The 13,579-nt window shown below is 40.0% G+C and overlaps 1 protein-coding gene across 3 annotated transcripts in view; it reads left to right on the plus strand.

The window, feature by feature from the left end:
* Wdfy1 (WD repeat and FYVE domain containing 1) overlaps window positions 1–11,633 on the plus strand; it is a 49,462-nt gene extending 37,829 nt beyond the window's left edge. For all 3 annotated transcript variants that reach the window (XM_028789443.1, XM_028789444.1, XM_028789445.1), the window contains exons 8-12: window positions 1,147–1,252; window positions 7,287–7,388; window positions 8,808–8,938; window positions 10,035–10,143; window positions 10,834–11,633. In XM_028789443.1, coding sequence (XP_028645276.1) covers window positions 1,147–1,252; window positions 7,287–7,388; window positions 8,808–8,938; window positions 10,035–10,143; window positions 10,834–10,893 — 508 coding nt within the window. In that variant the 3' untranslated portion in view covers window positions 10,894–11,633. The remainder of the gene's footprint in view (window positions 1–1,146; window positions 1,253–7,286; window positions 7,389–8,807; window positions 8,939–10,034; window positions 10,144–10,833) is intronic.
* The last annotated feature ends 1,946 nt before the right edge of the window (window positions 11,634–13,579 follow it).

Here is a 13,579-nt window from a genome sequence, read left to right on the forward strand (position 1 = left end):
CACTTTAACTGCTTCTGCCAATCCTTAGTAAAAAGAAAATGGCATGTAAGGTGTTCTTCCTTCTTAGTCCAAAGAGGTCACCACTCTTCTCTCCCAGTGAGTAGCTACATGGATTTGAGACTGGACTTGAAAACTTTGATCATGGCAGGTTGTGTGTACTAAAGTACTGGGCTGCTCCTTCACTGGAGATATGAGGGGCTGGAGAGATGGCTCAGCGGTTAAGAGCACTGACTGCTCTTCCAAAGGTCCAGAGTTCAATTCCTAGCAACCAGATGGTGGCTCACAACCATCTGTAATGAGATCTGATGCCCTCTTCTGATATGTCTGAAGACAGCTACACTATACTCATATACATAAAAAGTAAATAAATAAATCTTTAAAAAAAAGGAAGGAAAAAAAAGAGGCACTGGAGACATGAGCATTTTATTAAAACCTAAGATGTATTGCATCAAAAAGTAATGTGTATATCGGCAGCCATAGCCACTTAAGCTCTGACATTGTAATACTTAGGGTGTATCTTCTAGCCTTTGAAAAGCAGCACCTCCTTTACCCCCTCACCCCATTTTTCTTTCTTCCTTGTTGCTGGTCAGACCATAGCTGTTTACTGTAATTAGAATCAAGTTGAAATTTAGCCAGGAAAAAACTAGATGCCAAAGTTAATAGGTCAGGAGATTACTTGCCTGGCACCTGGGTCTGAGAGCCTTCAGGAAGAGGGCAGAGTTCTCCTACCCGTTTGTGCACGTGTGTCTCCTGTGGCTGTGTGTGCAGATGGCTGTTCATAGTCCTCATGATCTCACAACTTCTTCATATGAGCTGAGTTTCAGTAGGCGTGACATTCCGTTTTGGTTTTGAATAAGTAAATAGATTGTGGTGACGGACAAACATATCTGCAGTTTTTTCACCCATTCCAACTTGTTTAAGTGCCAGATCCAAAAGGAGTGGCATTATTTATTTGTCTCTACTCATGGTAATTACATGGATAATGTATTAATGAATGCTGGGTGAGGTTCATGATACAGTCCTCGTTACCTCACCAAATAAATAGTGATAGAGCCACAGCCAGTAATAGAAGGAAGGCAAAGAGCTGAGCTCCAGGGACAAGCTTCTGGTTTTTCTCTGTTGACATGTGGCTTGTGTCATTTGCAGTGACAGGGTGCAGTCACTGTGCTACCTGCAGCTTACAAGGCAACTCGTCTCCTGCTCGGTGGACGGTGGCATCGCAGTGTGGAACATGGATGTTAGCAGAGAAGAGGTAAGAAGCAAGATCTTAGTAGGTGGGCAGGAGGGTGGGCAGGTCAGAGGAGAGCTTTTCAGCTCTCCTTTTCACTCTGGCTTTTCAGATTTTCACCTTGCAGGCAGGAAGGTGGCTGAGGTGTGAACAGACCCCGGCTTTCCCACTGCTCTGCCTACGGATTATTGCCTAACAAAGTTTAGCCTGTCTTTTAAACCTTTTTCAAATTAAGTTCTTTTACTTGTATGTGTGCATGTGTGTACATATATATGTAAATACGATGTGTGTGTGTTGTGTTCGTGTATATATGCATGGATGCAGGTTTCATGTGCATGTGCAGGGCAGAGGTCAAAACTGGGTGTCTTCTTCTCTCCATCTTGGTATGTGAGACACCAAGTCTGGTGCTCACTGATTTGACTAGATTGGTTGGCCAAGAACTCCATGGATTTACCTGTCTCCAGCTCTCCAGTACTGGGATCACAGGCGTATAGCACCATGTCTGACTGTTTGGGTGAGCGCCTGAGATATGAGCTCATAGGAAGCACTTTGCTGACTCAACCATCTCTCCAGCCATCTCTACTGTACAATATTCTGTCCTAGGTGAGAGTTTCTGGCATTGATAAACAGTCTAAGCAGATGGGAAGCATTTAGGTTGAATATCAGCTTGGAGGACTCTTTGTAACCAGTAGCATTCTAGCTCATCCATGGATTTGAATTCCTGGAGGCCTTCCGAAGTGTTCATGTAGCTCCAGAGCTTTGCAGCTTGGAAGACCTGAGAAGGATGTCACAGGGCATACATAGCCAGGCAGTTGTCATCATGGGGAAAATGCACCTCTGTTCTCTGTTTCTATTTTACATTGTGCTGTCTTCTACTGAGTTCAAACTGATACATTTTTCTTTAAAGGCAATCTGAGTTTTAAATTTCTTCGAGCCACTAACTAGTGTGGATAAGTCTAGATAAGTGTTTTAGTCTCTGGCTATCTATTTCCTTTCCTATAACATGAAATCATTGCTTGAGAGGATGTGTAAGGTGCTTCCATTTCTGTAGAGTCTAATCGTCTGCTCACTTGAGTGGCACCGCAGTGACTCCGCTTGACCTGCCATCATGAGGCTCTTCAATTATGCATGCCATGCAAATTTCTGAAAATAAATCTGGTAGAGGGATGTGTACATCCATAGGCTTTTTATAGCTGTTATCAGACGGTTTCCAGGCAGGATCTCCTGCTCATCTCTGCTGGCACCTGTGAGGTCTGTCTTTGCTCAGTGACATCTATGGCTTGTAATGGTGGAAGCAGAAGTGGATCTAAAGACAGATCCACTTCAGAAACATTACTGGGCACTTACAGGGTGGCCATACTGTATGACAGCTTAGAGGAAAGCACATGCTAAATGGTTTGGTGTTAAATGTGCATGCACATGCACACGCACATGCACACATGTGCCCATACAGATGCATGTGTAGAGGCCAAAGGATGACATCAAGAGCCCTGATATATCCTCTCTGCTCTATCCCTTAAGAATGGTCTCTCAGCCTGGCGGTGGTGGCGCATGCCTTTAATCCCCAGCACTTGGGAGGCAGAGGCAGGTGGATTTCTGAGTTCAAGGCCAGCCTGATCTACAGCGTGAGTTCCAGGACAGCCCGGGCTACACAGAGAAACCCTGTCTCGAAAAACAAAACAAAACAAAACAAAAAAAAAAAAAAAGAAAGAAAGAAAGAAAAAAAAAGAAAAAAGGATGGTCTCTCACTGAACCTAGAATTCACAGGTTTTGGCTAGGCTGGCTGGACAGCAAGTCCAAGCAATCCTGCCTCTCTCGTGATCACCCCTCACTGGAGTTCTAGGTGTGTGACTATGTCTGGCTGTTATGAGAAAGCTGTGGATCTGAACTCGGCTCTTCATGCTTGTATAACAAGGCTCCTACACGCTTCTGGTGAATGAGTTTTGTTTTCTTTTTCTTTTCTATCTTTTTTGATTCTGCATTGTTATAGTATGTGTTATAAGATGTCAAACATATTCCCTGTACTGTCCTATAGTAGTTGTGTGGTTTAGTGCACCATTTGTGCCATCACAGTGGGTGTTGCGTTAATCCCGAGTCCACCCTGTAAGCCCCTGCTTTGTGTTGCTTCATAATATCTACGATTCTCACTGAAGAAACTTTAGTATTTATTATGTCCCATAAGTACTAATCAGGGGGTTCAGTCTATAGGAAACAGTTTGGCTTCTTACCACAAGAAACTTGCCATCCCGTAAAGAAAATAGACAGCCAGCTCCATAACTGATAAAATGTGCTGCCTAATTAAGAGGTATTCTAACTGCCAGGTTTCCTGGCAGCTTTGTGTGGCAAGCCAAACAGGAAACTCTAGATACATGGCTGCTGATTAACTTCTGGTTTTATGTGTTCTAAAAATCTTTTGGTAGGGCTTGGAGTGGTGTGTTGCACCACATCCTTAGTCCCAGCTCTGTATTGCTGCATGATAGGGCTTTCCTTGCAAGAGGTCTGCTAGGACTGTGTTCTATGTTTCTCAGCCTCTAGCTATACGCACCAGGAATAGCTGGTGTGCCAATCTGTTTCCTGCTTCCTGGGTCCCGGGTCCTGGGTCCTGGGTCTATCATTCTCATCAGGGAGGATGCACTTCCTGCATAGCCGGGCACAGCTGTCGGGATTCTCTCAGGGGTTTAACTACTCTGCTTTCACCCCACCTTTTTTATCCCTTTGTACAGTCTTTCAGAAAGTGCAGTCAGAAAGTGGGAACAGTACCCTTCCTTCAGATTATGTAACGGTGAACTATAATTGTGCATGTAGGAAAAGAAAAATATAGTCCTGTCTATCAAGGTGCTTCCTGTGTGGCAGAAATGACTTCCTGTTAGTCATCTAAGGAAGCAGGGAGCAAATTATAATAAAAGAGGCATTATTTTTAGTAGATACTGATTTTTCTTAGCTAGGGAAATGTCATGCAAAGGTGAGCAGCCTGCCACCTGTGAGGTCTGGCCCTGTCAGGGATCCGTCCAGTGTCCAGGTCTTCCTTAGCCAGCAGCCAGGGGATAAAGCACAGTTCTCCAGCTCCACACTGCTCACCTGGAGTGTCTCTGGGCTGTTTCTAGGCCCCCATGACTAATGAGCCCCCTCCCACAATAGACCATATTTGCTTCCCTGACAGAGTATAATTAGGGCTGGTCCTTTTGGGAAGTAAGACGTATGAGTGAACAAATAATTATAGTTACGGAGAATGTTTAAGCAAGCAGACTTCAGAATGTAGAATGCTGTACTTTCTATCATACAGTGCAGATGAGTTAGCAGTCAGTGGCAGTAATGAAGTGGGATTATTAATGTTTTTTCTCTGTTCATATTAGACAGAAGGAACAGGATGTAGGAAAGAGATAGAAGTCAGTGCTTAGATAATCCCCTCTTCTCTGGGCTGAGAATGCTGCGGAGTGGTAGAGCATCTGCCTAGTGTGGGCGGCTAGGCCCTGGTCCACCATCCCCTCATTGTACCTCTTTCTGAAGACAGAAATGTAACCCACACCAGCCTGCGACTCTGTATGTGGCCTGAGCGTTGCCTTGGCCTCCTGGTCTTCCTTGGCTTCACTGCCTGAGCGATGGAATGGTATATAGGCATGCACCACCACACCCGACTTCTGCAGTGCTAGGGATCAAACCAACCCAGGGCTTCCTCCATCCTGGGCAAGCAGTCAGCAGCTGAGCTTTGTCCTCTGCTCGGCTTTGCTCTTCTCAGTGCAAACAACCCCTGTTCTCCATAGAAAGCACTCTCGGAGCCAAATGGCTCGTACTAACTTAGGGCTTAATACCACTTCTGAGTATGAACAAAATAAAATGATGACTTTTTTATTTCAAAATTTTTCCAAAATACATGCTTATTTATGCACTGATTATTGTTTGATATCTCAATATATTAAAAGCGTATTTTTTTCCTTCTCTTGTGGTCTTCTGCCCTTTAGTTCAACAACATAATATGCTGTCTTCTTAACCATGGCTCTCTGAGGCCAGAGCTCAGCTATCACTTCCCAGTCCCAAGTTTTGAGACCCTGTGTCATAAATGGAATAGAGCCCTTTTTCACAGGCTGTGGGGAGCATGGTGGCCTGTCAGGAAAGATAGACTAGCCTCCTAGATTTCCTGTGGTCTTCAACTTCTGTCTGACTGTGGACAGTTGCTCCAGGCTGTAAGCCATGGTTCCATTGTCTGCACAATGGCAGCAGTGGTGTTCTAGATCCCCAGGCTTGCTGCATAGATTCAGTGTGTTTAAGCACATGAAGTGCTGTGTATTGCTGGGACTTATGGCTCCTTTGTACATCAGACACTGTTGCAAACACTTACACATTCATATCCTCTTAGTCATACAGCCTTACAAGGACTATACCAGATGAGGAAACGGGACAGAGCTATGAAGTGGGAAGCTAGGGTTGACACGTTTGGATCTGACCCTGAGGCTGAGCTATTGAAACCACTCTGACTGTGAGAAAGAAATGGAGAATTCAAATTGAGTCACTTGGAAGCATTCTCAGATGTCTGGGAATCCGTTGACAGGTTGTTTGACTAACATGTGAAAGGAATGTCAGGTAACTAAGCAGAGTTCTTCAAATGCTGAGCCCTCCTAAAGGATGGCATTTTGAGGGAAATGTCCGAACTGGGCACACCTCCCTTGTGCCTGCATTCCACTGTTTAAGATTGAGGCTAGCCTGGTCTAGAGAATGAGTTACAGGACAACCAGGGCTACACAGAGAAACCCTGTCTTGAAAAGAGAGCGAGGGAGGGAGAGAGATATACTTTTATCATTAATAGCCAAGTTCACAGTTAGCGCTAAGGATAATGAGAATTCAGCAGGGTGTCTGTCTGTGAAATGAAGCAGGTTTCTGGAGCCTGTGAACAGGAGAAAGTCTCCCATCAAAGCTCTTACCATACTCAGCCCTTCACTAAGGAGGTTGAACACTGATTCCCTGTAGGATCAAGAAAATGATTTTTTTATCCCATGACCTTTGGATTCACTCATAGAAAATAGTCATTGCTACCATTTTTATTATATCCCTGTACCACCAAGTGCTAAACACCTGTCTTAGAAGCAAGTATACTTTCTATCTCTCGCTTTCTACATTCCTAATAAGTGTCTTGTTTCAACAAAAATGCATTGAGAAGAGCCGTGTGGCAGGTGGCAGTTTATGAACATAGACAGCATGCTCGTTGGTCAGTGTGAGGAAAGGGAATGGCAAAGCTCACTGCTCAGTGGTGGGGGAGTGGACCTGCTCCCGAGGCCTGCGCAGAATCGGGAGGAAGCTGTGAATCTGTCTGATGCAATGACCAAACAGCAATGAGAAGTTTGTTTTGCTGCTCTGTCTTACAGTGATCCTACAAACATTTCCAGGAGGTAGTTCAGGCTAAACAAGAAAAGAAAGTGTGTGTGTGGAGAGATGGCTCAGTGGTTAAGAGCACTAACTGTTCTTCCAGAGGTCCTGAGTTCAATTCCCAGCAACCACATGGTGGCTCACAACCATCTGTAATGGGATCTGATGCCCTTTTCTGGTGTGTCTGAAGACAGCTACAATATACTCATATACATAAAATAAATAAATATTTAAAAACAAAAACAAGAAATGGGTGTTGATCCAAGTGGATATAGATTTCAGGTAACTTTAGCATAAACAAAGAAATATGTAATATATATTAAAGATTCTAACTATTCTGTTATGTGTAGGTTACAAATTGTATGACCCTATAAGCACTGCTTAAATTGTCACAGTCAAAAAACAAGCATGAGTTGGGGATGGTAGTGCACACCTGTAATTGTAGCTCTTGAGAGGCTGAGGCAGGAGGGTTGCTACAGATTTCAGGCCAGCCAGACTATATAGTGAGACTGTTTCCTAAAAGCCGCCAGCCATATCAAAACAACAAGAGAAAATCTAAACATTGATCATGGGAACCTCAGCTAAAATACATTGTGGAATTTAAAAGAAACAACTGCAGAACGTTGTAGAACTCTATACTATTGTCCGAAATGCAAGTGTTAACACATGGATGTTGGCTTTGCCTCCCTGCTGCCCCCAGGCTCCTCAATGGTTAGAAAGTGATTCCTGTCAGAAGTGTGAGCAGCCCTTCTTCTGGAATATAAAGCAGATGTGGGACACGAAGACGTTGGGGTTGAGGCAGGTGAGTAGCCAGTGTTAACTCCTTCTGGAAGAATTTTGTATCTCATCATTTTTATCATTAACTTGAATTTTTAGAAAATCATACTTTGTTCTTACAAATGTGGTTACTCTTTTTTTTATATATCACTGCCATGTGACTGACTGTGAGCGTGGCCTGTCCTGGGGCCCGGGAGGCCTCTTCCCTCACTGTTCCACTGCTTGTCCTGCATTGGAAAACTCAGGGTGCCTGGAGAAGCCACAGAATCTGTTGTTAAACTACAGAACTTGCTTGCATTTAAGACTAGTACCTAGTAAAGTCAGTGTTTCATAGTAGCCAAGACTAAAATTAGAATAAATGAGGAAATGTAGTGATATGCCCTAAACCTTTACTAACAAGTGACGGCCCTCCCAGGGTGCTTTCTGCCCCTGTGACTATTAGCTCCTTTCGAGTTGGGCCTGTATAGTACACCTGGACCATTTTCATTAAGACTTTCTCAAATAGCTTACTTTTTTTTTAACTGAGAAACTTGCCCCCAGTAGCCTGTTTGAGTCGCTGATAGCACTGGCTACTCATTCGATGCCTAAGTCCTGCTGTGAAATGCATCGGGCTGAGCATGAATTGGGGGCGCTGTATGAGAGTGTGGTGATTGTTCACCGTTGGTGAGGGATTAGCCTAGCATTCGTGTGTGTTACTAAGTTTTCTTTGCTTTCACTCAAAGAACTGCTCCCCAGTAAGGCCCCGTCCAGCCTGGCAGCCAGTGGTGGGCTTCTTTTATTTCTTATTACCCTGAAATGCTCTGAAGTAGCCGAGTCTGTGTGATGCTTGTGCAGCAGTGACCAGCACATTATAGCTGGTGAAGTAGACCTTCCAAAGAACACACCAAAGAATGAATTTTCTCTTATGCATTAGTAATAGGAGAGAGAAAGAAACAGATAGATAGATAGATAGATAGATAGATAGATAGATAGATAGATAGACAGACAGACAGACAGACAGACAGAGTGGTTAAAGGCTGTTACACTCAGTAGTAATAATTGGAGTGTCCTGGAAAGTTTTGGAGCTTATTTCCTGAATCAGAGCTTAAAGAGTCAAAAGAACATTATTCCTCCATCAAGACTATTGAAAACTCACTTTAAATTTTTTCTTTGAAGGAGGAATAGGTTTTTCTTGCCAGAATCTTCAGCCGTTAGTTTCCTAAAAGGGCCTGGGTTTGGTTTGAACACTGCTGCTCTTTGTGAGCCTGACAGTGTGGACCAACAGACACAGCTGTTGTCTAGCAAACAAGGAAGAATTTTTATTTGAAGACCCTTGCCTATTGGGAAAATCATGTGTCACAAGCGTCAGTGATGATGCAGTGGATTTGGGGGTTTATCAAGCACATTCTCCCTGCTTTTACATGAACATAAAGCTAACTCCTGTCTCCCTCCTCCACCCTGAAAGCATCACTGCAGGAAGTGTGGGAAGGCCGTCTGTGGGAAGTGCAGCAGCAAGCGGTCCAGTTACCCCGTCATGGGCTTTGAGTTCCAGGTTCGAGTTTGTGATTCCTGTTACGACTCCATCAAAGACGAGGAGTGAGTGCCTGCCGGTCTTTGTCTTACTGCATCCTGCCCTCTCTGTCTGATGGGCATCTAAATACAGGCAGCCCGAGAAGGTTCTAGAGAGGTTTCTGCCCATATGCTTATCTCTTTGGAATGTCTCTTGAAATGTTCGTTTGTTTGTTTTTAATTACATTTATTCATGGATGGGTTGGGCATGTGTGGAGGTTCAAAGACAACTTGAGGAATCTCTCCTTTTACCCTATGGTTCTTAAGGATCAGACTGGTGGGAAAGTACCTTACCTCACTGAGCCACCTCATCAATCCACATGAACCATTTTAAGAGAAATTTCTGTCCTAGCTTTATGCCACTTTGTGCTTGACTGTCTGGGACAGATTTTTTTTCTGAGTACCCGTGAGGGTCGCTAGGAGTAGTCCTGCAGCTGACAGGCCCATCGCACAGGGCTCCGCAGAGACATAGCCCTGTGTAAGTGGACAGCAGCAACTGAGCTGGCTGACTTTTGTCCACTCATGCCAACTTAGTTATGGGGAAGACTGGAAAGACCTGTGCTCTTTCTTCAGATGGTCTCATATCACTTCATCAGACATTTCCTGATGTGGGCAGATCCTGTAGGAGAAAATCACTGTTATTTTTCCTTTCTCCTGAGCCATGGCTGCAGTGGCAGAGACCTGCGTCCCCACCCCCGATGGGTGGTGCACTAAGGAAGGGAGGGCTGCACCATGGCTCTGACAGTGGCTGACGTTCGTTGGCATCATTTTCTACATCAGTGCTCACAATCTCTTCCTGTGCTGTTCTTTCTTCATGCTACAGGTTCATGTTTTTATGTTTGCGCACCAGTCTTTCCAGTGGAAATAATACGTTATTTTTTATGCTGAGTGTCTTAATCTTTTTGAAGTCTTGGCTTTGGGACCAAAGCTTCTACCATTGAAACCTTTTGTACAGCCTTCTTATTATCTTGCTTTCTGTACCCCTTTAATTAGAAAACAATTGCTATATTTTTAAAAGATAATGTTAACACCATTATTGTGTGTAAGCCACCTATTGCTAAAGGATTGCCTCTTTTTGGCCTGGGTACAGTCAGTACATTTCAACTGTCTTTCTCTTTGTTAGCCGGACTTCTCTAGCAACTTTTCATGAAGGAAAACATAACATTTCCCATATGTCCATGGACATTGCGAGGGGACTGATGGTGACCTGTGGGACAGATCGTGTTGTAAAGGTAAGCTGGCCTGTTAGCATCTGAGCTGAGATAAAGCTAGCCTCATACTATGAATGGGCTTCAAGGCATTTCTAATACCATTGTCATTTGCCTTTGCTTTTTATAATCTATTAATTGCCTGTTCAAAGCCCTGAATGACAATGCAGATATTTGTGATTTTCTAACCCCGATGGGGACTCACTGTGGACCCCATGATAGTGAGGGCAGGGTGTCTCTTGGAACCTGTGGATTTTGAGCTGGCCTGAGAGTTTCTCCTCCCATCTGTCTTGAGTCTTTGTTACTCTTTTTCTATAGCCTTTCCTTTCTTCTTGGATAATATAAATGTTCCTTTGCATCCTGTCCTATTTGTAAGGAATAATCACATTTTTAAATTAATTCCCTAGATCACAATCAGAAGTTGAAAGTAAATGTTTATACTTAGTTGAGTTGTGAAACAAATAGTTTATATTCTTATACATTACAGTAAAACATTGTTTTCAGGATTCAAAATGCTACCTAGAAATCTTTTGTTGGTGTTGTTTGGGGGGTGTTTTGTTTTTAATGTAGTTAGTAAACTACATTGCTTACATTGCTTTATTTGCATATGAGTCCTAAGGAAGTTTTCTAGCCAAAAAAGACAAAGCTCTCAGTACTGACTATTGATATTAGACCCCATGGTAAGTGTTCCTTCTCCATATGCCTTCCTTGTAGATATGGGATATGACTCCTGTGGTGGGCTGCAGCCTGGCAACTGGATTTTCTCCACACTGATCCCAGAGCTGGATGATGTCTGCTACACGTTCCGCACAGCAACCTCCATGAACCAAAACCCTTCATGTAGCTCAACAGCCACTGTCATATAAATGGACAGTAGCCACCTAAAAAAAAAAAAAATCAATATTTTTAAAAAGAAAAAATATATATAAAGGTGTGTTTTGGGGTATTTGTGGAAATTATCTGCAGGAACTAACACCTAAAAGGTCTGTCCACGACAGTCTCTTAAGGAATGGAATTTCCTCAGCAAAACTTGCCTCATGAACATTGAACCAGTGGGTGAGGAGGGAACAGCCAGCAATTGAAGGGTTTAGAAGGAAAATTTTGAACAAAAAAGATTAGTGCTTAGAACTTCTTAAATGCAAACCCTTGAGCACACGTGGAGTCTACTGAGACCGTCTTTGAGGCCCCTGAGAGCACTCTGATATGCAATCAGGAAGAGCTGTCTGTCTTTCTTCAGGAGAGGTGACCAGATGTAGGAAACCTGAACTTGCTATACTAATGTTCTCTACACCAAGTGGCTGATAAACTTCCTCAAATTACTTGTTCTGTCAGGATGTGTCCTAATCTGCTCTTGGGTTTGGCTCACTGCAGTTGTTTCTGTCCTAGCCAGTGTACCATGGGTGAACCTTTACAGCTGTCACGTATTTATAAGTGAATTAATAAAAATTGAAGACATTTCTGAAAACATTACTGATAAAACATGAAGACAAATATAAATAAAATTTATGAAAGTATTGAAGAAATTTATGGAAAAATACTGATAAAAATATAGACAAATACAAAAAATTTATTTAAAAAATTGGAAATGTCTGTAGAAAAATTTCTGATAAAATTGAAAAGTGACATGGAATAATTTCTGATAAAATTGAAGACATTCATGAAAAACATCACTTATAAAAATGAAGATAATATAGAAAAAATTATGAAAATATTGAAGAAAATTATGGAAAAATACTGATAAAAATATAGAAAAAATTTATGAAGAAATTGAAAATGTAAAATATTTTTGATAAAGGTTGACATTGAGAAAATTAAAAAATAAATTGATGATTTTAGAAAAATTTGTGATAAAATTGAAGACATTCATCAAATAATTACTGATAAAATTGAAGACAAATATAGAACAAATTTATAAAATTTGAAAACATTTATGAAAAACATTACACATAAAAATTGAAGACAAATATAAATAAAATTTATGAAAATATTGAGACATTTGTGAAAAAAATTGATAAAAATATAGACAAATGTAAAACTTCAGTTTGAAAAAATTGAAAAATGTAAAATATTTTTGGTAAAATTAAAGATTGGCACTGAGAAAATTAAAAAAATAAATTGAAGATGATTTTAGAAAATAATATGATAAAATTGAAGATATACATCAAAATATTACTGATGAAAATGAGGACAAATATAGAAAAATTAATGAAAAAAACTGATGTTTATGGAAAAATTACTGATAACGCTGAAGACAAATATAGAAATAATTTTGGAAAACATTCAAAATGTCTGTAGAATGATTTCTGATAAAATTGAAGATTGACATGGAAAAAATTTCCTAAAAATTTGAAGATTATTATAGAAAATTTTCTGATAAAATTGAATATTTACATCAAAAATTTTTCTGATAAATCTGTAGGTATTCATGGAAAAATTACTGATAATAAATGAAAACAAATATAGAAAAATGTATGAAAATATTGAAGACATTTATGGAAAAATAACTGATAAAAGTGAAGACAAAAAATTCTGAAAAAATTGAAGACATACATCAAAAAGTTACTGATAAAATTGAAGACAAAATATTTATAAAAATTGACATTGCTAGAAAAATTATTAAAATAAATGAATACAAACAGTAAAAATTCATGAAAAACTGAAAATTTCTGTAGAAAATTTTACGATAAAATTGAAAATTAACATGGAAAAAATTTTGTTAAAAGAGGGTGATTCTAGAAAATTTTTTGAAAAATTGAAGACATATATCAAAAAATTACTGATAAAAATGAAGACAAATATAGAAAAATTAATAAAAAATGGAAGACATTTATGGAAAAATTACTGAGAAAAATGAAGATTAATACAGAACAAATTAATAAAAATTGAATTTTAATAAAAATTAAAATTGACAAATGTTAATTTATGAAAATATTGAAGATATTTACAGAAAAGTACTGATTAAAAGTATACACAAATGTTAAAATTTTTAGGAAAAAATTGAAAATGTCTGTACAAAACTTTCTGATTAAATCAGAGTGTGGCACGGAAAAAAATTTCTTAAAAAAATGAACATGATTTTAGAAAATTTCCTGATAAAATTGAAGACATACATTAAAAGATTACTGATAAAAATAAAGACAAATATAGAAAAATTAATGAAAAAAAAGAAGACACGGAAAAAATACTGAGAAAACTGAAGACAATTTATGAAAATGTAGAACAATTTCTGATAAAGATTAAGATAGAAAAAAAATTTTTTAAATTTTGAAGACTATTGCAGAAAAATTTCTGATTTTGAATATTCACATTGAAAAAATTTCTGGTAAATATGACATACATAGAAAAATTACAGATAAAAATGCATCAAAAAATTACTGGTAAAAATGAAGACAAATGTAAAAAATATTAATAAAAAAACTGAAGACATTTATGGAAAAATTACTGATAAAACTGAAGATCA

Source organism: Grammomys surdaster, unplaced genomic scaffold (genome assembly GCF_004785775.1).
Source record: "Grammomys surdaster isolate TR1022 unplaced genomic scaffold, NIH_TR_1.0 125833, whole genome shotgun sequence".
Taxonomy (NCBI): Eukaryota; Metazoa; Chordata; class Mammalia; order Rodentia; family Muridae; genus Grammomys; species Grammomys surdaster.